The sequence below is a fragment of the Eulemur rufifrons genome, chromosome 8 (genome assembly GCF_041146395.1).
Source record: "Eulemur rufifrons isolate Redbay chromosome 8, OSU_ERuf_1, whole genome shotgun sequence".
In the NCBI taxonomy this organism is placed as follows: domain Eukaryota; kingdom Metazoa; phylum Chordata; class Mammalia; order Primates; family Lemuridae; genus Eulemur; species Eulemur rufifrons.
Genome location: NC_090990.1, coordinates 18,301,525 through 18,326,262, shown reverse-complemented (window position 1 = coordinate 18,326,262; position 24,738 = coordinate 18,301,525). Strand labels below are relative to the sequence as shown.

General features: G+C 54.9%; 2 protein-coding genes across 2 annotated transcripts; both read right to left on the bottom strand.

The window, feature by feature from the left end:
- Positions 1-167: 167 nt before the first annotated feature.
- SYTL1 (synaptotagmin like 1) lies at positions 168-8,850 on the bottom strand. The gene is made up of 15 exons (XM_069479637.1): positions 8,793-8,850; positions 6,453-6,681; positions 5,315-5,463; positions 5,004-5,076; positions 4,873-4,918; positions 4,335-4,371; positions 3,981-4,080; positions 3,712-3,826; positions 3,345-3,505; positions 3,004-3,100; positions 2,114-2,272; positions 1,788-1,866; positions 1,572-1,671; positions 555-760; positions 168-358 (listed from the first exon to the last, which is right to left on the bottom strand). Exons 2-15 carry the CDS (start codon positions 6,641-6,643, stop codon positions 219-221), a joined length of 1,653 nt encoding a protein of 550 aa, XP_069335738.1. The 5' UTR covers positions 6,644-6,681; positions 8,793-8,850; the 3' UTR covers positions 168-218.
- A 5,446-nt stretch (positions 8,851-14,296) lies between these two features.
- On the bottom strand, positions 14,297-24,528 carry TMEM222 (transmembrane protein 222). The gene is made up of 6 exons (XM_069479638.1): positions 24,338-24,528; positions 19,007-19,091; positions 17,718-17,749; positions 15,874-15,970; positions 15,646-15,776; positions 14,297-14,396 (listed from the first exon to the last, which is right to left on the bottom strand). The coding sequence occupies exons 1-6, from the start codon at positions 24,469-24,471 to the stop codon at positions 14,309-14,311; spliced, it is 567 nt and encodes a 188-aa protein (XP_069335739.1). The 5' UTR covers positions 24,472-24,528; the 3' UTR covers positions 14,297-14,308.
- Positions 24,529-24,738: the final 210 nt, after the last annotated feature.

Here is a 24,738-nt window from a genome sequence, read left to right as displayed (position 1 = left end):
TCGGAGGGGTGTGTGTGTGGGTATCCTAGGAACAGCCCCAGGGTCTTTGTGTCAGAGTCAGAAGTCCCTTAATCTGGCCCCTCTCATTTCCCTGCTGTCACCTTCCTCCCTCTCTCTCCCAGCAGTCACCAGCCCCTTATTTCCCTTGGAGCAGACTTTATTGACTTTAGCGGAGGGCAGACCCTGAGAGGGAGGTCCAGAGAGAGGGGTTGGTAGGGCTACGTCCTGGGGGCCAGGTTCGTTCTGAGGGGTAGAAGGCCATCCACCCACTCGCACGGCTGCTCCAGGAGTGTCTGCCACAGTTGCTTCTCCTCAGGTGTGGAATCCATCCAGGGCACCTGGAGCCCGTAGCTGCTGCCTGGATGTGGGCGGGCAGGGGTCGAGGGCATGGTCACGCTGGGCACCTCAGGGCCCAAGAAACACCTGCCTGGTCCCAGATTATACACTGTTCCCAGTCACTCCCAGTTCTCAGTGGACTCCAAAGTTCAGGAAAGGGCAGAAAAGGGCCCAAGGCCACCCAGTATTGGCTCCCCTCAGGGTCCTGCCCTGCTTACCAGTGCCCAGGCTGAGGCGTGTGCCCCCCAGCTGGCGGCTGGCCAGGGCCCCGTGGTCCCAGAGGGAGAGCTCAGCACAGGCCTGGCGCAGGTCAGCAGGCCGAAAGCCGTCGTAAACCATGGTGTGGTTGAACACGGGGCTGAGGCTGTGACGAACCACCCTGGTACGCTGGCGGCTGGCCCGGCTGTCATCAGGCAGCACCGAGCTGTGGGGGAGGTGGGCTGGCATCAGGTGACCACCACCCTCTCACACTTCCCTAGAGGCAACCAGTCACCAAGTCCTACCCATTCTCCCTCACATATGTCCATGTCCCCTGGCTCCTGCCTGAGACCAGGCCTCAAGCCCTCACTGCCCTGGGGCCTTTGCACCAGCCTCCTCTCAGGGCTCCTGCCTTTTAAAGATTCAACTCCTATTCACAGGACCCCAGAGTGATGTCTCTGAAATGCAATTCTGCTACTTCCTGGCTCAGTGACTTTCACTGGCTCCCTACCGCCCGCCCGCCCCCCTCCCCATAGTTTCCGAAGTTTTCAAAGCCTCAGAACTCTCTCTGCAAAATAAAATATTCTCAAAGGTACAATACCTGAAAGAAAAACAGAATGCCTCTGGCTGAATCAGGGTTAGGAGCTAGAACAGGATTGGTCTACCTCCATTTCTCTCTCTGAGGGTGGGGCAGCACCTGGAGGCATCCCTAGAGGTGTCCCCAAAAGCTTACTTTGAAAACCACTGAACTACAAGTTCAGGGCCAAGCCCCACAGCCTGGCTTTCCAGTTCTCCGAGGGGCTTCTGCTGCCTCTCAGCCTCAGATCTCCGAGTCCTACAGGCCCCAGGCACCCTGAAATGCAGCTCCTGAAAGGGGTCGTCAATTTTCCTGACTTCAGGCCTTTGCTCAAGCTGGCCCCTTCACTCCTGCTCTGTTGTCAAAGCCCAGGCTGGGGGGTCAAGGGTTGATTACTAGGGGTTCGGAGGTTGGGAGTTCCACTGCAAAAGGAAGGAAAGCAGGTAGCCCCTCTCCTCACCACTGCACGTAAGTATCCAGGGATCCCGAGCGCAGTGGGATGAGGTCCCGAGCTTCCTTCACCCAGAAGTGCAGCTCCCCGCTCGGGGGCAGTCCCGCGCCTGCGGAGAGGCTCAGCTCAGGCCCGCCCCCAGACAGAGTCCACCCCCTCGCCGGACAGGAGTCTTCCGCCTCCCAGGGCCCATCCAGCTTGGCCTCTCGCGGGGCGGTCACTCACCCTCCGAGCCGGCGGGGACGTACTTGAGGGACAGGGAGAGCAGCCCGCGGCTGGGAAGCTCGTCGGGAGAGGGTGGGACCTGCGGGAGGTGGGCTCGTCGTGGGGTGGGTGCAGGGCCTAAGGGAAAGGGCCTCAAGGGGGTGGGGTCTCCATAAGCCTTGGGGTGTGGTTAGCGGGGGCGGGGCCTCCAGAGAAGGGCCCTGGGGATCCTAGCACCCACAGGCAAGGGGCCTACGATTGTGAGGCCGGGGAGGTTCTGGAAAGCCCGGTAGGGTGAAGGCGGGAGATCCGTGCCGCAGGTCTCCCCACGCGCCCGGCTGCCTCACCCGCGGCTGTAGGGGGAGCCAGGTGGGCTCAGAGTCCCAATTCCACGTGTCCAGGGGCACTTCAACTTCGCCCAGAAAGATGTTGCGACCCAGGCTTTCGCGGTGCCACACCGACAGGCTCAGCACGCGGCCCAGGAGCTCGGCCTGCGGGACGGAGTACTGGGGACAGGAGGTGCTTTTCAGTGGAGCAGCGCTGGTGGCCCAGAGTGTTGACAGGGGCGGGTCCTACCGAGCTCCTAGCAGGATGGAATCCTGGGGAGCCCCGAGGGCATTAATAGGGGCCTGGACTATCACCAGGCCTACCACAAGACTAACAAACTGGGCTGGCCCGAAAGTCCTGAGTTATCTCAATTGATTGTTCACAGTCAGTTACAAATGGAACTCTTTGCTCTACTCTTTCTCCGTTTCTCACTACTGCATTTGACTTTATTTTTTTTTTTTTAAGACAGGGTCTAACTTTGTTGCCCCCGCTAGAGTGCGGTGGCGCCATCCTTGCCCACTGTAACCTCAAACTCCTGGGCTCAAGCGATCCTCCTGCCTCAGCCTCCCAAGTAGCTGGGACTACAGGCGCATGCCACCACACCCCACACCCGGCTAAGTTTTCTAATTTTTAGTAGAGACGAGGTCTCTCTATGGTGCTCAGGCTCGTCTTGAACTCCTGGCCTCAAGCGATCCTCCCGCCTTGGCCTCCCAAAGCGCTGGGATTATAGGCGTGAGCCACCAAGCCCGGCTTTAACTAGTTTTTTAAAAAATATTTTTTTAAAGACACAGCGGGGAACGCGTTAATGGGGTCTGACGCTCTGGCAGAATGGAGGGTGTTCCCGCCACGCCGATCCGCAGGAAGGCGCATCCTGCTCATTAAGGGAACCGCACCGTCGTCGCAGCCTTACCCGCAGAGTCTCGTTGAAGACCGGGTTCAGATTCCGTTTCTTCACGGCCGTCTTGCGCTTGCTCTGCTTATCCGGGAGGAGGTAGCTTTTGACGTAGCTGGGGCGAGGGAGGTGAGAGCCCGCGGTCAGGAGGGGCCCTGCCAGCCTGCTCCCAGCCCTGGGCCTCGCGCTGCAGGCGTCTTACGGGATCACCTCCCGCAACCCCACGCCTCCCACACGCTGCCATTCCCATTTCGAAGATGAGGCACCCAAGGCCGAGAAAGCTGAGTGGCGTGTTGGGCTGCGAGAGCGGCCCCCTCGCGTCTCCGCACCGCCCGGAGGGGAGCAGGGCGGGCACTCACGGGTCGGAGCGGCGGCGCCGCGCGGCGGCCAGGCCCTGGCACTGGATCACGTGCACGCGCAGCTCGGCGGCGCCCGGCTCGTAGCGCAGCGCAAAGTGCACGGAGCCGCGCACCGGCACCGCCTCGGCCTCCCCCGACAGGCTCATCTGGCTGCCGCTCAGCTGCGGGCGGGGGAGGGCGGCAGTCAGGGCGCGCGCGGGGCTCACGTCGGGGCTGGGGGAGCGCAGAGGGTTCAGACCCCGGCATGGGGGCGGGAGCGCTGGGTCCCAGGGCGAGCGCGGGGTCCGGCTGGGGCTATGCGTCGGGACGTGGAGGGAGGAAGCACCCACCTCCAGTCTCCCCCAGGCTTTCTCCCTCACCCTCTCACCGTGGAGGAGTTCAGGCTGGACACGGAGGAGCTGCTGCTGAGCATGCGGTCCAGTGCGGGGCCAGACCCCGGGGCCTCCTCCCAGTTCTCCAGGATCTTGGGTGCAGCCTTGGTCCGGAGAGGGGAGAAGTGTCGGGGGCGGCTCCTCTTTCCCTTCCAGTCCCCCGACCGCACTGGGTCGCAGATAGCTCGCAGCCCTGGGCAGGAGCACTCCCCGCCTAGAGTCCGCTCCGGGTCTTGAGAGCAGCCGTGGGCCGCTCCCGCCTACCTGGGCTTGCGGGGGTAGCAGCTCCTGCTCTACCCTCAACGCGGGCTCCAGCTCCGAGTCCGCCTCCTCCGCGCAGACCTGCACGCCCCCTTGGCCGGGGGCTGGAGTGGAGCACAGGCTGCTGAGCGAGCCCCTCTCCTGCCCGCCCTTGAGCAAATTTGGAGGGACTGGTTTGCAACCCCGGTGACCTGCGGATTCAGGCCCCGGTGCTGCCCAGTGGTTGCCCATGGAAGCCACACGGAACCCCCCCACACAACGCAGGAGGAGGAGGGTGAGCACAGGTGTTTGGGGTCAGTTAGAGCTGCCTCTGATCCCTGAAACCTCTGTGTGTGCCGCAACACATGCTCCCACTCACCTTCCTGGGCCTGGGCCTCCTCCTCCTGATCTGAACCCTTTAGGAGAACATATGGCGATGGGAAATCAGGTCCCTGAAAGAAGGGAGGGGTAGAGGTCACACTGGGAGCCAGTGAGGAAGGGTCAAAGGTCATGCTGGGGTGACCCGGTCAGAGGCTCCCGCCAGATACCCCAGCTTCAGATTTAGGGCAGCCCTCAGGGCAGAGCTGCAGGACCAGTCAGACCTGTACTTCACGCCCCTCACACCTTGCCTGCCCCGCCTGACTCCTAGCCTGTCAGTGGGCGGGGGCGGGGGGAGTGCAGTACCATCTGAGTCCCCGACCTCCCAGCTCAGTCCCGCCCCTCTCCTAATATTCACCAGTTCCCCTAGAGCCCGGCTCCACACCAACCTTTCACCAAGGAGGATGCTGGGGCCCAGACAAGGGAAGGGGTGTCCCAGGTCTCCTGCTTCCCAGGCTCAGGCTCTTTCCCAGGAACATTCCGCCTGCACTCCAGGGGCACTGTGTACTCATTTAGTAACTCCTTCCTTCCTTACTCACCTCAGTCTCCTTGAGCCTCTCTTGGGGGGCCTCATCTATGGGGTGCCTAGCAGTAGGGAGACATAGTTTTCAGGGAGGAGATCCAGGTGGCCAGTAGGCAGCTTCTCTCCTCTCCCAAGTCATGTCCTCACCTGGGCTCTGGCTCCTCTTCGTTCTCTTTCCCAGCAGCCTCAGCCTCCCCATCACTGCCCACAGCCTGGTCTCCTGGGCCCAGGTAAGAAGCTCTGTGAGCCCCCTTCTCAGGAAGTTTGTCTGTGACTCACAGCAGAGGCCCTTGGAGATACCCACCCACCTCCCGTAGCCCATGGAGGGGCATTGCCCACCCAAAGACACACAGTATTGGGGCAGCCAGGATGGGAGCCCAGGAGCCCTCTCTCCCTGCCCACAGACAGCCAGTGCCCTGGACTGCAAAGGCTTGCCCACCCTGGGGATCCTCCCTCACCCCTGGAGCTCTTCTTCCTGCGGATAGAGGCTCGGACAAGGTCAGAGCCGAAGTGTGCATGGTGGTGCCGTTGGGAGCGTGCTTCCTGGAACCAGTCCCCTGTCAGGATCTTCAGCTGCCCAGGGTCCACCAGCGAGGCCCGGAGCTTGCTAGAGGATGGGGGAGAGTGTGGCTGTCACTACTCACCCAACCACCATTCCTGCCACCCACTCTGTACCAGTCTCTGTATAGGGACTAGGGACCCAGCAGCAAATTAGACTTGATCCATGCTCTGGAGGAGCCAAGGCTGCTGGGGAGATGAACCCAGAAGAGACAAGCACACCGTAGCGAGGTAGGTGATGTGACAGATGTAAGAAGGGCCAGCTCTGCCTGTGAGAATCTAGGAGGTGACATTTGAATTGCTCTTAAAGGACAAAGGAATTGTCCAGGTAGAGAAGGATAACAATTAGGTAATTACTGTGGACCATACTTGCATAATCCCTCTTAATTCTGTGAGGTAGGACTCCCCAGCCTCATTTTACAGATGAGGAGTGTGGTACTCAGGGAGGTCAGGTATGTTGCCCAAGGTTACATAGCTAGGAAGTATCTGTCCCCAAATGCTGTTGGGAAAGGCCACTGTGCTCTTCCAGAAAGAAGGAACAGCACAGGCTTGGAAGTGACAGGTGTGTTCAGAGACTGGGGAGCAGCCGGTGCTGTGTGGATACTTTGTGTGTGTGTGTTGGGTGGGGGCTATGGAGAAAGATGAGATGGTGGAGGCTGGCATGGACCAATCAGAGAGGCCTTGTGGACAGTCCGGCGGGGGTGGGTTTCAGCAGGGATATTAAGGACAGATCTGGGCAGCTCCAGCTGCAGCATGGCGGGTGGGCTGGAGGGACCCTCACAAGGGAGCTAGTGCAGCCACCCTGGGAAAGGTGATGAGCTCTGAGCTGGCCAAGGCCAGAGGGGACCAAAGGGTGAAACCAAGAACCACTCAGACATCTGCCAGGCAGCAGGTTGGGAGGCATTCAAGGGGTGTCCCAGGTCTCTTGCTTCCCAGGCTCAGGCTCTTTCCCAGGAACATTCCGCCTGCACTCCAGGGGCACTGTGTACTCATTTAGTAACTCCCGGTGCTCCCCTGGCCTGGGTCTCCCTGCCTCACCTGACCCGCCCCTCCTCCAGCTGGCGCAGGCGGGCATCTCGCTTGAGGACCTCAGCAATGGCTGCTTGCTCCTCCTCCGTCAGGAAGCTGAGGTCCAACAGTCCTTCAGCCTCAGGTTCTGGCTCATGCTCCATTGGGAGGGAGGGCAGAACCCAAAGCCCCTCTTGAGATGGGTGCCCCCTCTGGGGCATCAGCTGGGGCCGTGCCCCAGCTGGGCACACGTGGCTCCCTGGGGGCAGACCAAGGGCCAGGTTGAGGCCTGCACAAACACACAGCACATCCTGGAGCCAACTGCCCTTTTCTCCCCAAACATATGCCCAGGTGGTGGGTAGCGTACAACCCCAGGAAGGCTGAGGTCAAGGTGGGGTGGGATACACCCATGGACTTATACATACACTGGCCCATGAACACACTCAGGGACACACTCAAAGAAGTGTACAGAGACATGCATCCATACACTGATCCATGTAGGCACAAATACCCAGTCACACATGCACACTGATACCTGTATAAAGACAGGCACACACACCTGTTCCCCCATGAAGGGACCTCTGCAGACACAGGCAGAAACCTATGCCCAAGAGAGAGACATGTGCACACATCCTTAAACCTGCACATGGCATGTGCACACAAAGGCGGACAGGGGGACAGGGGCCCATCCAGATAGGTTCACCTATACAAAAATAAGTCGGGGGACAAATATGTCCCTAGATATACGCACACAGACGTTTGCACACAAACACTGCCCATCTAACTGGGTTGTGAGCTCCTTAAAGGTAGGGACAGTGAATCACCCTCAAAGCCAGTACTTTGCACACACACAACAGATAGTTGGTACAAGTCTGATTAATTAAATACAGAAATATACCTGCACACCCGGGAATGCACATACACAACCACCCACCCACCCAGACACACACACCTGCTCACCCCCTGCTCTGGCAACCTCCCCTACCACCCCCCCCACCCCCCCACCCCCCGTCCCTTCACCCTTCACCTCCACCCTGCCCTGGCCCATTTGGCCTTCCTGTCTGAGGCAACCTCCTCCCTAGCCCACACCCCCACTTCCTCCCCCGAGGTAACTGCTGCACCCAAGCCTACTGAGGCCTCCAGTGCAGGGATGCCCCCGCTGCTGGCCCTGCCCTTTTGCCCAGAGCCCCTGGGCCCCTCTGCTCTGGCCACACAGTCCTCCGGCTCCCGCCCTAGACCTGGCTGGGGGCCCGGCGGTGGAGGCCTAGGTTGGCAAAGCAACTCGTGCCCAGGTACCACAGTGACTCCGGAAGGAAAACATTTGCCCAGTCCTGAGGGGCATGTGGACGTGGCAGGGGGCCCATGACTCGGCCACAACTGTGGTCTGAGCCCACTGGGCAGTCTCTCCTTTGCTTCCTGCCCCTTCCATGCCAGGGCTCCAGGTGGGGCTAGGATGGAAGAGGCGGCTCGCAGGCAGGTCCTGGCTTGTGCCTGCCGCCTCTTGAGCTCTGTCCCCTCCCAGCTGAGTCAGTGTCAAGCCCAAGTGAGCCCTCATGCCACAATGACCCGTCCCAGGAGCCTGAGGTTTCTGCACGTCCATATGGTATATAACACTGACTGTGTGAATAACCGTGTGCTCAACATTAACAATTTTCATGAACTCTTATGTCCAAAGCACTGGGTGTTACAAACGCAGTTTGGGCCCCTCTGTGGAATGGCGCGTGAGCCCCAGTTTCTGTCTCTGCCGCGTTGTCTGGCGTGCGAGTCTGGGCGTGGTGGGCGTGTCTGTGTACTGTGGAGTTTATGTGCAGTTTGCATGTGTGAATGTTGTTTCACTGTGTGTGTGCCTGTGTGTCTCGTCGCACTGCGATACTACATGGGGAACTATACTGTCTATGTGTTGTGTTCAGTGACTTTCTGGGTGACAGTGCTATGTGGGTGTGTGCACAGTGCGCATTTCCTCCTATGCTGTATGTGTGACTGGGCTATGTATTGTGGTGTGTCCTCTGGTGCTCCAGGGGCCACCAGATACGTGGGTCTGAGGGTAGAAGTCGGGGGATGTTTGGCAGCCCTGAGCCTGGGCTGGGCCAAGGGATCTGAGCCCAGTGTCCCCAGAACCACCTCCTCCCCACAGTCCTCTCTCTGTCCAGAGGCAGAATCCAGTATCTAGTCCTCCCTGCTGCTTCAACAGTAAAAGACAGACCCACGGGTCAATAGGAGGGTCTATCCATCTGCCCGCTGTTCCAGTCCCAGACATGCTCCCGCCTCCCCCACCCCAAGGTCCCAAGGTGCCCGAGGGTGCTCAGGATACCAGGTGGCAGTGCCTGCCCTTCTGGACCCTGACAGGGGACCCTAGCACCAAGGTGTTACCTGTAGGAGTCCAGTATGGGAGGACACTTTCGTAGGAGGCTCCAGCTCCCCTGGGCCAAGTTTCAGGGACCTGGAGAAGAGCAGTGAGAGACTAAGGCTGACTCAACCCGCGGCCCACAGCAGTTGCCCCGCCGCTAAGGAGGAGGAAACACCTCTGCAGGGCTTGATGCAAAACCGGGCCTGGACTCCCAGCTCCCTGGGGACACGCCCCCGCAGCAGACTGGAGAGCCCGGGGCGTGGCCCCAGCTCCACTGCAGACTCAGGGGAATTGGAGCAGGCCCCAACCCCTCTGTACAATACACACCAGTCCCGCCCTGCCCACAGAGCTGATAGGAACTTGCTTTGAAAGCAAAGTTAGAAACTTGCCTTTGTAAGCATCCAGGTAATGGATGGATTGCAGACTTTGCAGGTATACAACCCTGAGCAGACTCCCAGCTCTGCCACTATGGGACCTTGTGCAGGTCTCTTAACCTCTCTGAGCAGCAACATCTTCCCATAGCAGAGTACAAGGAGCCTATTATAAGGGAAATGAGGTGGGCCAGGGTGGCTCACACCGGTAATCCTAGCACTCTGGGAGGCCAAGGTGGGACAATTGCTTGAGCTCAGGAGTTGAGACCAGCCTGAGCAAGAGTGAGACCACTCCCCTACCCTCGTCTCTACCAAAAAGAAAAAAAATTAATAATAATAAAATAAGAGACCAGCCTGAGCAAGAGCAAGGCCATGTCTCTACTAAAAACAGAAAAAATTAGCCGGGCATGGTGGCACATGCCTGTAGTCCCACTACTCGGGAGGCTGAGGCAGGAGGATTGCTTGAGCCCAGGAGTTTGAGGTTGCTGTGAGCTATGATGGCTCCACTGCACTCGCCTGGGCAACAGAGTGAGACACTGGCTCAAGGGGAAAAAAAAAAAAGGGAAGTGAGCCCAGACGCAGTGGCTCATGCCTATAATCCTAGCACTCTGGGAGACTGAGGCGGGAGGATCACTTGAGATCAGGAGTTCGAGACCAGCTTGAGCAAAAGTGAGACCCCTATCTCTACTAAAGATAGAAAAATTAGCCAGGCATTGCAGGGTGTGCCTATAGTCCCTGCTACTTGGGAGGCTGAGGCAAGTGCATTGCTTGAGCCCAGGAGTTTGAGGTTGCAGTGAACTATGATGACACCACTGCACTCTACCCAGGGCGACAGAGCAAAACTCTGTCTCAAAAAAAAAAAAAAAAAAAACAAAAAGGAAGTAAAAGTGCCTCGTACAAGCTGGCATATAGCTGGTGCCAGGTGCTCTCTCCAGCACAGTCCGGTACTCAGTACCTGTGGTCACTTCAGCAACTGCCACCCCTCCATGTCCACATACACCTCTGAGAAGTGCTGGCCACCGCAGAGCAGCTCTCTCCATCCCCTCTGCCAATCTGGGCCCCGTCTGTTTGGGAATGGACTCTTCCAGTGCCAAGGTGAGGGTCCCACACCCTCTATGGGTAGGTAGTCCCTCTGAGCACCCTATTCTGCTCCCAGATTTTGGACTCCAGATTACATTGGCTTCAGGACCATGACTCTGGGGCTGTCTTTATTCTGGTCTTGGCCACAAGAGGCCAAGCCAAAGCTCCCCGACTGCCTCTAAGTCTACCTCTTTCCCCAGTGCCTGCCCTGCCGCCCCCTTCCCCGCACCTGAGGCCATGGATTAAAGATTACAGGGGGCCTCACAGAGGAGCTGGGGCAAGGGTGGATTTTAAACCCTACTCCTCCTCTCCTCCTCAGAACTGGCTCCTGAATGTTTCCACCTCTGAGAGACTGGGGGATCCCTCCTCCACCCAAGCCCAATGTCTGGCCTTCTCTATTTATTTTTTGCAAGTTAATCTTATTTTCAGAGTCTCTTTTCCCTCATCTGTTAAATGGGGGCAATAATCCCAGCTGAGGGGGATTTCATTACAATGAGATCCCAGCAGACTCCTACTACAGGTAAGCATTTACATATGCAATACCCTCTGAGGCCACCATTACTGGGATAGGTGATGTCTCCTCAGTCAAGGCCCCGACGTGGAAGGAGAACGACCAACAGCATCCTCACCACTTCCCACCCGCTGTCCTGGTCCTAGCTCCCCACAAGGATGATTCTCTAGGGGCCCCCCAAGACCCCCGAAGGCACAAAACTTCATTGGTCTTCAAGCTTCTAAATTTCCCTTCTCTGCTCTCCTGTCCTCCCTTTAGCTGTGACTCTCCAGGACTCCAGTTATTTCCAGCCAACTCTCCTGCTGTCATCTCAACCTGACTTCATCTGGTCCCTTCCACCTGAAACCTCTTATTCCCAAGTTTCCACGTTGGTAGCAAGCCCCCCTTGTCCTGGCCCCCAGGCTTCCTGCCCATCTCTTTCCCACCTTGCCGCCTCTGTCTGCCCTCCTGCTGCCCAGGTCTGTCCCTGCTCAGCCTCTTCCAAAAGCCTCCTCTTCTCCGGCCTCCTGGTCGCCACACCTGGCCCCTCCAGCCCTTCATTGCACAGCTGTCAGAGGGCCCTTTGGAACACACCACTTTTCTTTCATTCCTTGGGTCTGGAAGGTGCTGCCAGATAGTCAGGGTAACCCTTGGCACATTCACAAATCTCTGAGCCAGTCCAGCCCCCTTGGACATGTCACTGCCAGACGCCTCACCACCTACCAGGACAGCCCACCCCTCAGCCTGACCTGCAGGATCGCCATCGTAAATCTGGCAGACTGTCCCTTGTCCTACGCCCTTAGAGCCTTAGCTACAGCCTCTACTTCCTGTCCCTTCAACACCTGGGTCCTTTGGTCCTTTTGAGTTGCCTGCTCAACTGCTTTCCCCAGCCAGCCGACCACACCCCTCCAGGACTAGCTCGGCCTCCTCCAGAGTTCAGTGTCTCTGTACTGCAGCCAGTCTCCAGGCAACGTCCTTTGATTAAGTGGCAGGGTCCTGGAGGCCAGGAGATCTGGGTTAAAATTCTGGCTCTGCCACCTGGTTCCTTTGTGGCCTTGGATCAGTGACAATCTCTGTAAGCCTTACTCTCTCTCTTTATAAAGTGGGGACAATAGCAGCCATCTCACAGGACTGTTGGAAGGACTGCTTTCTTTTTTTCATCTCCAGCATCCATTCTCCCTTCTTTTTGGTCACAGCACCCACAACATCCTTTGCAGAAGCAGCCCCTCTCCACTTGCACCCTTGTGCTCCAGCGAGGCTATCTTGAAGGGTGGTTCGAGCGGAGGCTGGGAGCCAGGCTGCTGGGCTTGAGCCATGGCTCCACTCCTCCTCCTCCTGCCATCTCGAGCAGATCACTTCACTGCTCTGTGCTTACTTCTTCATCTGCAAAATGGAATAACACCTTGAAGGGCTGTTGTGAAGATAAATAAGCTGATACTTTATTACAAGGTAGTACGTACTATTCACAAATAGTTAGCACTGAGTAACTATTGGTGACTTTCATGGCACGTTTATGTCCTGTTTCCCCAAGGCCAATTTTAAGTTCTGCTGCACTGAAGAAAACTTTCTTCTATCTATTCTTCTGTGGTTGTCCTCAGTACCAAACTTATCTCCCCCACTCCACTCTCATGTAGAACCAATATGCAAAGCAGGTTTAAAAAATTTTTTTTTTTCCAGAGACAGGGTCTTGCTCTGTCACCCAAGCTAGAGTTCAGTGGCATGATCATTGCTCACTGCAGCCTTGAACTCCTGGGGTCAAGTGATTCTCCCACCTCTGCTTCCTGTCACTGGGACTACAGGCATGCACCACTGCACCCAGTCGAAACAGGTTTTTGAAAATGGAATTGCTGTGGTCAGGAGGGGGCGCCTGTGCCTTGCCCTGAAGTCCCAAGCTTGGAAGCCAAGCACTGCAGGGCCTGGGGTGAGCTGGTAGATGCCTGATCCAGGGCCCCAGTGGCCAGCTGCTAGGGCCTGTCCTCAAGGCCATCCTCAGGACGAGCACCAAGAATTCAGAGACCAAATCCTTGGCTAGCTCAACTGAAGTGACATGTGGGCAGCGTAGGGAAAGACTTCACCAAGGAGGCAGCTTTGGGGAAGGCAGGCCACGATTTCAACAGGTAGAATGCAAAAGACTGGGCAAGTGCCAGAGAGCAGGGTGTACAGAGCACAAGGAGCCTGGGGAGCCTTGAAGGCCACTGACATGGAACAGGATCATGACACAATCACCAGGGTCAGCATGAGTTCAGCAATGTGACCGATAGATGCAGCGGGGCTGGGGGCTGGCAGTTCTCTTGGCTTATCCCAAACTGTGTACCCCTGGAGGGGACAGGTCCGGGGCCCTGGTCTGCCCAGGGAAAGTCCTGCTCAGCCCCAACCCTAACCCTACTGCCAAGTTCTTCCCAACAGGGGAGATGGGCCGGGTTTCAATACTCATTTGCCTCAAGGAGAAAGCTTTGGAATGGTGGATGTGGAGTGACAGGGATTCCCACAGCCTGGGCACCAGGAAGCATTTACCTGAGGGATGCTGGTGGCACTGCAAGCTCCAGGCACTGAACACAGACTCAACCATGGGGCCGGCGACCAGATCCCTTGCCAAGGGGAGAAGAGCTGAGGGGCGAGGGGGCCACAGAGAGAAGGACACAATGCAGAGCACCACCCAGAGTCAACTCTTTATTACCCTGCCCAGGGAGCCCCTCACAAAGGAATCTGCGGAGCAGGAGGGTGGGGTGGGTGGCACAGGGCCCTTCGTGACAACTTGAAGGGGGAGAGACAGTCAGGTGGGGGAAATAGCTCCCCTGCTCCCTGCTGGCACTGGCTGTGCTGGCAGCCCACTGTATTTTGGACCCACGAGGAGCCATCACCAGCAGGAGGCCCACACCCGGGGCTGGGGCCAAGCGCTGTTGACGCTCCCCTGTCTACAGGGTCACTCTGGCACATGTCAGCTCCATGCACCTCTCCAGCCAGGCCCCAAACTGCAGGGGCCCAATGCTGGGAGGGCCTGGAAGGGTGAAGAGGGGCTACATGGGCTGGAGGATGCCAGGAGACGGGCACACACTTCCCCCAGTGCAGCTGCTGGCAGATATCCAATAGAGAGGCCCAGCCAGCCCTTCTGGACTATTCTAGAGGCCCAGGGCAGCTTAGTTTATAGAGATGCCTCAGTGTACCCCATCCCACTCCAGGACCAGAGCTAATGCAGAAGGGCAGGCTCCTAATCCAGCTCTGGTCCAAATGCTGCCTTGGCCAGTGGGTCCAAATGTCCTCCCCTCCCCACACTGGGCACTGGGCTGAGGCAGGAGCCCAGCAGGCACTGGCAGGAGAAGCTCTACAGAGGGTAGCTAAGGTTTTTCCAACACAAGAACAAAGAGGGGCCTTAAGGGCAGGGGTCACAAGCCTGGGGAGAAGGGACAGGGGGCTTCTGAGTGGCCAGTGAGAAAACAAACACTCCCACACCACAGCTCATCCTCAGCCCTTCCACCTAGCCCGGGGTCCAAAAGAATAGGTCCAACCCTGCCTTTTGGGGTGAGGAGAATCTGGAACCAAAAGAGGGTGATAGCTGCCTCTTTGGGAGCCTGGTGGGTTTGGGGCCACAGGGCAGCCATCACCGGAGGTTGAAGACGAGGCTGACGGTCAGAATGATGCCGAGGAGGAGCATGAAGGGCAGCCAGGTCTTCACGAAGGCCCCGACACTGACAGAGAGGAACAGGGACAGAGCACAGCGGGGCAGGACAAGGTGAGCAGGCATATGGCCCAGAGCCCCATCCACAGACCCTGACAGGGCTGCCACCCCTAAAGATGCCCCTGGAACGATTCCCTCATCCTCGAACTTGGCCAAGCCAGGGACCGGGCTGGGCCTGGCGCTCACTATGGGTGACCACCAACTATAGTCAGGGGCAGGGGCTGTTCCAGGCTGCTGGTGGAGATCTACTGACACCTCGCTGGTTGGGTGTAGCAGATGTGCTCACCCTCTCTGGGTCTCACTGGCTCCATCCATAACCACTTGTCTCTGGGAGAGAAGTCTCTAGCAAGAGAACCAGGAACTTTAGTTCTGGTGTAGAAGCCACGAGTGCTCTCTGCCCATGGCCCTCATAATGGGTCCCGCTGGGAGGCAGGAGTTGACGAGAGTTCACACAGTGGTGTGGCTGGAGCCAAGCGGCTGGGAGCCAGGAGCCTGGGTTTGACCCTGGCTCTGCCTCAGTCTCCATGTGACCACAGTTATGTTCTTCTCAGAGGACTTCTAAAAGCCTTCCGGGACTAAAAAATACTTCTGAGAGTCCCCTTTTCAGAAGCTCTTACTAAGGAGGAAGGAGCATGGCTAAGAGGAATGCTTGGAGGGTGGTGGCAAGATCAGCCCAGGCACGTGCTGGCTCCGAGTCTGGGCTCTGCTGTGGGACCATGGGTGACTCACTCGACCTGAGCTCTCCCTTTACCTCTGAATTGGGACAAATGCCTTTGACTTCACATGAGGCTGGGGCTTCAAAGGTCCTCCCAGGCCACCACTGGGACCCACCTGCCCAGGACCCTGCCTCTGACAAGGGATGCTTGGGAGGGGCCCTGTGAGGGTGGTCCACACACCATCCTGTGAGGACCCAGCTGTTCACTTTACCTGAGTACAGAGCTCTGTAGACTCACAGCCTCCCTCAGCAGCCAGAATCACTGCCCCGTTTTACTAAGGACAGCTGCAGCTCAGAGAGGCAGTTACCCACAGTCTCACAGTGAGGAAGTGCCAGAGCTGTGTTGGGGATGCAGGTAGAGTGGGACTTCAGAAGAGCCACCTCCCTCTCCACCAGGAGCTTAGCTAGTCATTCTAGAACCTTCATGGCTCCAACTGGCATCTGCTCCAACTGTCCCTGCTGATTAAAGGACTCTAGAAATGGTCTTTCCGGGATCCTTGGGAGAGCAGCCCTCGGGGAATGTGTGGGTGGGCAGGCAGCTCACCTGACATACTTCCCATAGAGCAGGCAGAAGAAGCAGAGTGTCACCATATTCCAGTTGGTGCTGTTGTTGTAGCGCATCAGGTTCAGGGCCAATGCCACGTGTGAGTGACAGTTGTCACAGCAGAGATTGTGCTGGAGGCACCGGAAGGGTTCAATCAGAATGGGTCGCAGGGGAACCTCCCACCCTGGTCCTGCCTCAGGAGCACCAGCCCTGCCCCAGCCGACCTACCATGCGGTGCTTGTACTCCTCAGAGGCGTCGTGCACAGCCGTGTCCCAGGCATTGGGACCGCTAGTGTACACCTGAGCAGGGTCCAACTTCCAGTACCTGATGGGAGAGAGGGGGTTCTGGACCCTGGCTCAGCTCCCTTGTGGCCCCTCAGCTCTGTGCCCTGAGCTGGGTGCTGAGGCTGTGAGGCTGAGGTCAGATCCAGGGCAAGAGTCACGCGGCAGATCACCTTAACACAGGGCAGGCGCCCAGTTCCATGGTGGATCCTGGGAGGGTGTGGAACTAATTCAGTCTGGGGATGCTATGGCCTGAATGTTTGTGTCCCCCTCAAACTCATACACTGATATCCTAACCCCCACTCTGATGGTATGAGGAGGTGGGGCTCGTGGAAGGTGACGAGGTCACAGCGGTGGACCTCTCATGAATGGGATTAGTGCCTTTATAAAAGAGGCCGGAGAGAGGACCCCTCGTTCCTTCCACCGTGTGAAGACACAGTGAGAAGGCACTGTGGGTCCTCACCAGACACTGAGGTGCCTTGATCTTGGACCATCCAGTCTTCAGAGCAGTAAGAAATCAGTTTCTGCTGTTTATAAGACATCCAGTGTCTGGTATTTTGTTATGGCAGCCTGAACAGACTAAGATGGGGGAGGGGTGCTTTCTGGAGGTAGTGAGTGTCTGAAGGCGGAGAGTTTGGCCAGGCACAGAAAGGGGAGGTGGGTGTTCTAGGCCATAGGAACGGCTTAAACAAAGTGACAGGCATAAAACTATACAGTATGTCCCAGAAATCAGGGGATTCAGAAGGAGAAACAAGTGAAGGAATGCTGGCAGGTGAGGCTGGAGATGAGGGGGGCCACACCATGCGGGGAGTTTACCATCAGCAAGCACTGTCCCCGTCTCCCACACAGCTCGGCAAAGCCCACAAACCTGAGGCTGGGTGAGAACTGCTGTTCTGAGTAACGGAGTGCCCACAGAACGCAGGCCAGGGAGAGCCAGGAGGTCAGGGCGACCCCAGCCCTGTTGGGGGGATGCTTGGTGGAGGAGCCTAGAGACAGTGGCCTGGCCGGGGGCTGCTCAGGGGCTCATGCCTGGAAAAGGGTGCCCCCAAACTGTCCTTGGAAAGCAGCCTGGCAGAAAATACCTGGCCCAGAGACCCTTGAATCCCACTGCCTCCTGCCTGAGGACATCAGCCCTGCGCCAAGCTGCCTCTGCTGTATGGAACACTCGGCCCCCACCACTCCTGGTGCAGCCTTGGACAACAGGTCACCTGATGTTCTGAGAACAGGGACAACGGAGGCATTGTCACCAGGCCTGCAGCTGAGGTGGGCACCTGAGACTGAAAAAACGAAGACCAAAAGTCCCAAACCAAACCAACAATAGCTGCCTGAGGGCCTGGACTGCTCTTATTCTCTCCAACCAGAACTTTTCAGCAGAGTTTCAAACAATGCTTCTCTTACACCTTAAATGGCTTGTTTGCTCCCAACGGGCAAGAGTAAGTCTAGGTTGTAGGGGGAGACAGATCTGGGTGTGAGTCCCAGCCCTGCCACTTCCTAACTGTGTGACCTTGACCAAGTTCCTTCCCTTTCCTCACCTTTGCCATGGAGTTGAAAACATGACCTTGCAGAGCTGAGGCAAGGCCTGGATGGTATACAGGAAAGGCCCTAGCCAGGGACTGGCACAGTAGATGCTTGGTACAGGGCTGCTGTGCTCTGGTGGACCCTGGCTGTTCCTCCCCTCCACATTCTGTCCTCAGGTGCTGGTTCCTGCTGTGCCCCAGAAGGCCCAGCCTGCTGTTCTGGGCAGGAGGAACCTGGCCCTATGGCCAGTCACATGCGTGCTCATCACTTACTTGGCAGGCTTTCCAAAGGCCATGTTGTCTTCCTGTTGAGGGACAAGAGCAGAGGTCAGTGGGGAACCTATATCCAGCCTGATGACAAACCTCGACCAGCAACTTAGAAGGGGGTATGTCAGGGGTGCACAGAAATGTGACACGGGTCCAGCCCTGGGGTAGGCAGGGTATCTGCAGTGCTAGTAGTGGCCTTTCTATGGGAGGGAGGGGGTGCGGCAGAAGTGCACAGAGCACTGCATGCTGGGAGACCAAGGGCCTGGGCTCCAGCTGCCACTGTGCCTCTGTGTGGCACCCCGGGAATTCTCTCGCCCTCTCTGGACCTCATTTTCTCCAAGTTCTGTGGTCAGTCTTTTCTCATCTTTGATCTTGGGCAGCTGGTTTCCTTCATGGTCTGGGCTTCCCACCCAACAATGGGGCCCCACACGGAGCCCATCTCTGTGCCTGGCTCTCTGATTGCATTCTAAGCAGGGCGGGTGGTGCTGGGCCCAGGGCAGCTTCCTGTGAGGCAGACACTACAACAATGTCCTTCCTAGGCTCACCACGTGAGACCCGGGTGTGGGAGTTATGCAGAGACAGATTCTGGGCTCAGAATCAGGAAGACCCTGCTGACAGAGCTGGTCAAGGATGCATTATCATAAAAATATACGACAGTGAAAGTAATGGATGTGAAAGTATTTTTAAGTGCACAGTGACAGATCTTTGTCGTGTTAAAATGATTGGGACAACTATTAATATAAACAGGTTGGTGCCACCATATCCCTTCATTCCAGCCTCTGAAACCTGGAAATAGGCAAGCTGATGCATGCTCATCAGGAACTAGACCACTGGGCCCGTCCTGGTCACATCCCCAGGGAACAGACTTGAGAACTCAGCTCTTTCTTTCATCCTCAAGTCCCACCCCCTCTTCTCTGCAGCCACACCCAGAGAACCATGTCGGCCTCCCCTGTTCCCCGATCTCGACTCCCACCTTCTGAATGTCCAGAGATGTGGTTCCTGGATGGTCTCACTCTCCAATCTTGCCTCTACACCCTACCCATGTCTCGGTACCCCAGGGGGCAAATGGCTGGGTCAGTTACATAAGAATCCTTCTGGCCACACTCCCTCCTGGCCTGTCCTAGAGGCAAGAGAAGGGGGGAAGGGGTCACACACTGGTGAGGGGCAGAGCTGGTGAGGGGGAGCACAGGGCAGGATGTCATGTTATCTGCATTCTCCTGTGCCTGCAGGCAAGACAGGCCGGACTTCCACTTAAACCTTGGAACCCTCCAGAGGGTGGCAGGATGCGGACTCACCGAGACAAAGTAGGGGCCAGCGAAGTCCCGAATAACTCCTGTGGAGGTGCAGATGCCCATGTGGCCAATGATGGGGAAAAACCACCTGCAAGGAAAAAAGACAGAGAAGGGACGGACCTTAGGGGGGTCTTTCAACCAGTTAGATGGATATTGGGGACACTTGATCCAATGTAGGGGCATGTGAATATAATGTGGCGTGATGAAAGCACATGGGGGCTATCCAGAGGGGCTGGGGAAGCACAGAGAGGGGCAGCTGCAAATGAACAGCACAGGGGATACCATTGTACCCCCCAGAATGGCTACTACTAAAAGCAATAACACCGAGTACAGGTGAGGATGAGGAGTACCAAGCTCTCACTCACTGCTGGCGGAGTATAACCTGTTTCTACCATTTTGGAAAACACTTTGGCACTATACTCTATGCCTTAGCAGTTTCCCTTTGCCCCCACCCTTGGGAAATATTTGCCAAAACTCATTGACCTGTACTCTTAAAATGGGTGCATTTTATTGTATGTAAACTATATCTCAATAAACTTGATCAAAAATAACTAGAAATCATTGAATGTCCAACAACAGTAAAAAGGGTATGTAAATCGTGGTATAGTCATATAATGAAATGGTACATAACAATGAAGGAACAAACTTCTGCTACATACAACACAGACTTCCACAGACATGGGGCTGAGTGAAAGAAACCTTTCACGGGAGTACATAATAACATAGTATTCCATTTACATGAAGTTCAAGAAAAGGCAAAACTAATCTATGGTCAGAGTTCCAAAGCGGGGTTGTCTTTGGGGCATAACTGGCTAGAAGGGGATACAAGGGGGTCCTTTGGATCAGGAAATGCTCTCTATCCTCTGTCTGGATAGTGTGACATGAGCGTGTATGTAAGCAAGAATTCAGTGAGTTGTATACTTAAGATTTGTGTACCTTTTGGTATGTAAGTTATACCTCAATAAGAAAGTGTTTTTTTTAAAAAGGTGGGGGAGCAATTTAAAACAATCTGTGGGGGGTGGGGAGTTCAGGCAAGGCTTCCCTGAGGAAATGATGAAGAAACAGTATGTGCAAGGGTAGAGATCTGGACAAAAGTGTGATGTTTATCAGGAACTAAAAGTTCATTTTTTGTAAACCCATGGGCATCTAAAAAAAACAAAAACAAAAACAAATCTCAAGTTCAATTTTTTTAAGGCCATAGACATTAGAAAAAAACCCAATTCTCAGAGGGACCCCAATACACAACACACAGAACCCCAGATCTGTCTGTAGTCTGAGGACTATGGCTCTCTCTATAGGGCCTGGGCGCTGGAGAGAATGATCCAGTTTAAGGACTCCCAGGGCCTACAGCCAGGTCCTGGGCATGAGCACAAAGCACCCTGTTAGGGAAGTGCAAATAAAAGCCACAGAGATGCAGCTCAAAGGAGCAATTACATGGGGCTGGGGCGGAGTCAGCGCTTCACAGAAGAGGTGACTTTTAAGGGACAGGACATCAACAGGTAGAAATCAAAACTGCGAAGTAGGAAAGTGCTCCATGTGGCTGAAGAATGGGAGGCAGAGAGGCGTGGTGGGAAGGAGGGAGGCCAGCTGAGGGGCTACAGCTGTAATACGGACAAGAGATGACGGTGGTCTTCACTAGACAACTGGTGGTGGGGTGGTGAGAAGCAGATGCAGTCAGAAGATCTCTCAAAGGAAGACAAGGCAGAGTTTATGACAGACAGGATGGGGGTCTTCCAGGTCTGCAGCCTGAGCACTTGAGAGGATGGGGGGCCAGACTGGTCTTTTGAGAACAGAATTAAAATCCTGTCATTCTTCTGCTTAACACCCACTGATGGCTTCCTATTACACTTACCGTGCACTTTCAACTCCTTCCAACAGTTGGGCTCCATTATCCCTTGAACCTCATCTCACTCCCCTCTCTAGCCACACTGCCTGCTTGTGGTTCCTCAAACCACCAAATCCTCCCACCTATGCCTTCTTTGCATCTGGAACACTCTTCCTCTAGAACTTTGCACAGCTGGCTCTCCTCATCAATTAGGCCTCAGCTTCACTGCCAATTTTGGAGATCTTCCCTGAATCATGCCTTCTAGCCTAGCCACGCACAACCCCAGGCACCCCACATCTCATTACTCTGCTTTATTTTCTTTATAGTCTTTACTACTATCCGAAATTACCTTGGTTACTTCCATGCCGTCTGTCTCTCCCTATGAGGACATAAGCTCCAGGAGAGCAAGGATGTCTTCTTGTTTATTGCAGCAGCCCCTAGGGCAGTGTCTGGCTGGTAGCTGCAACTCACTAAATACTTGACTAAATAATGAACAAAGGCCCTGCATTTAAGAGTAGAGTAAGGTTCTGATGTCTGGGTTGAATCTTGACTTTGTTTTGGGCAAGTTACTTATTCTCGCCTCTCTGTGGACAGTAATAATTACCTCAGTGGGGGGCTATTGTTAGAATTAAATAGTACATGCTTAGGACACTGCCTTGTACTTCCTAGTTGCTCAATGTTGTTCTCTTGAGGTATTCAGTAAATACTTGCTGTCTGACTGACTGGACTGACATAGAATAAGTTGCAGAAGATCCATAGTGGCCACAGGATGGATGCTCAAGATTATGGGAAAGTAGTTCATCTGGCTTCCCAGTTGCTGATCTCAGACCCTCTGCCCCCAATTCCTTTCATCTGGTTGGGAGGAGGTCTGGGTTTGACCAGTACAGCACATACCACAGCTGTGCCACTGATGGAAATCAGAGTTAAGGCAGGAGACAACAGCAAGAGCCCTGTGCCCAATGAAGCCCCGGAGAAGAAACCCTCAAAGTAAGTTTGTCAGTCTGGAAGCCCCACGAAGGCAAGCTCCTGGGCTGCTTTGTGGACTACTTACATAATAAGTCCTTGATAAATATTTATTGAATGAACAAACAATTTACTGACCCTGTAGCTCTATCTGGCAAGGTAGAATATCTCGGTGGAAAAAGCCCCACACTGGCTTCTAAGCTTATTTCCTCTTTTATAAAATGAGGATGAAGTACGTATTTTCATAGGTTCATGTGAGGATTGAATGAGATAGTGAACATGCAATGTTTAGAATAGAGCCCAAAACAGAGTAAATACACAATCTTAGCTGTTTTTTACTAGTAGCAGCAGCTATTATCTGGCTTTTCAGCAGAATTATCAACATCTCTGAGGGGGTGGACAGATCTTTGGATTCTGTTTCCTCCTCTGATCTCCTCTCCAAAGACAGATGACAGTGCATTGTGCCACATCTATTCCTAGCTCTGCACTCTCTGTCAGCAATCATCACTATACACTACGATGGTTAATTTACCTGTCTTTCTCTCCCTCCTGCTGGAGGTGAGTCCTTTGAAGGGAACATGAACCTTCTGACAGGGACACAGTGTTTTATTCATCTGGGTCTTATGAACATCTGCACAAAGATTTGAATAGAAACGGGATGTAAGCCTCTTCTGGCCCAGATGACAGGGGATCATGGTGCCTCCACCGCATGTTGCTACCAGTTCTCGTGGAGCAGAAGACCTCGCCACAAATGGTATTTATTTATTTATTTATTTTTCTTTCCAACTTAACCCTTGTAAAGTGAACAAATGGTATTTCTGAAAATAGGGACAGGCCAAAGAGATCTTAGTATCACAAGACAGGTCTTAACAAAACCAATACGTTCCCTAAGTATCCCTCCCAATTACTTTCACACTAACATTTCCTTTCTTCGCAGCACTAATCACTATCAGACGTTCTCTTATTAGTTTATTTGTTTACAATCTATCTCCTTCCACCATGACTTAAACACTCATAAGTTTAAGGACCATATCTGCTTTATTCAGCATTGTATATTCTTAACACCTAGAACTATCTGGGCACATGGGAGTCACTTAGCAAATGTGTTAAAAGAACATTAATTAATGCATATAGTTTCTTAAAAACTTTATTTTTGGCCAGGCGCAGTGGCTCACGCCTGTAATCCCAACACTCTGGGAGGCTCAGGCAGGAGGATCACTTGAGGTCAGGAGTTCGAGATCAGCCTAGGCAAGAGTGAGACCCCATCTCTACTTCAAATAGAAAAATTAGCGGGCACAGTGGTGCGCATCTGTAGTCCTAGCTACTCAGGAGGCTGAGGCAGGAGGCTCGCTTGAGCTTGGGAGTTTGAGGTTGCAGTGAGCTATGATGATGCCACTGCACTCTAGCCTGGACGACAGAGCAAGACTATCTCAAAAAAAAAAAAAAAAAAAAAAAAAGAAATTTATTTTTAAAGGACAGATTTGGATGCTCTTAAAAATGCGTAAGTATTTGAACACACAAAATAATTCAAATATTTTAACACACAAAAATTAAGGTCATTTTAGGATCAACAACATAGAAGGCCAAAAATGATCCCTCCTCCACACCACCATTTGGCTGTTTTTAATAGAGAGAACAAATCTATCACATCAGGTAAGAGTGTTTAAGATGTAGTTGAGAACAAGTTAGAGTCTGAAGACTAAGTTTTGAATCCCTTTGCTTATTGGGGCATAAGTTTGATGAAGATACCTAATACTACAAGAAGCTCAGCTTCACCATCTGAAAAGATAGTTCCTATCTTAGAATAGAAATTCGGAGAAAATGGCTGTGAAAGAGGCTGGCAAACTGTCTAGCACAGTGAGGAGGGGTTACTGTTATCAGCTGTCAAGGCTGAAGCAAGAGAGCAAACCACCTCCCTCCACCCAGGAGTCCTGGCTAAAAGGTAGCAAGCAGGACCCAAGCACCTGCTTCTCTCCTGACAAAAGCTGAAGCTATAGAAAGAAACTTGGTCTAGGACGCAGACATTCTAGGACTTAAACTCCCTTTGCAACTGAGATGGTTTGTGACACAAAGGGTTGGACTCCCAGATCTCTGGGGGCCCTTCCAATGTAGACATTCTCGGAGGCGGTGTGGTCCCAACCAAACTCCCATTCTTATTTCCAGACCCAGCAAGATGTAACGGTAAGTAATCAGTAAGCCTTCACTCAATGAGTGAACAAACCAGTAAATGAATGAATGAGGTCTCCTCAGACCCAATTAGGGGGCCCACTTCTGTACCCCTGCAGCTCCTGAGCCTCCCAGCCACACGCCCTTTCCTGCCGGTCTACAACTCTTTCTCTAGACCGTGTAATAAGAGCCGGGAGCGTGTTCCAACCGTTAGCAGACATGGGCACTCCGCGGTTGGCGGGATTCTGGTGACTACGCGAGGTATCGGGCCTGACCCGTGGAAAGGGTACGTAGGGGCCGGGTTCGCCCAAGGATGCCACGCGAGCTTCGGCTCTCCCCGGGCCCTCCTAGTCCCTGGGCTGATTCCGAAGAAGACTCACGTGAGCACCGGGATGGGCGTCCACACTACGCAGTAGGGGAAGCGGCTCCGCTCCACGTCCATGGTGACGCCGCCGGAGCCGTGGTAATGCTTCATGTCCGTCTCGGCCGCCGTCGGCGTCTCCACTTCCGCCATCCCGGGCGGGGGTGGTGGCGGCGGCAACAGGAGCTGAGAACTCCCTTCCGCTTCCGCCGCCATGCTGCGCGCGCCCCGCTCCGGCTGGCCCCTGCTTCGTCGCTGCTCGTCCCCATGGCGTCACTTCCTGGAGGTGGGGTCCGCCCCACTTAACCTTCCCCCTGGGAATTGGAGCCGCGTCCTTCTGGGTCCAGCCCGCCAGCCCCGCGACTTTGCAGCCTACGCTGCGCGGATGCCTTCAGGCAGCTCGCAGTCTAGTGCCGCAGA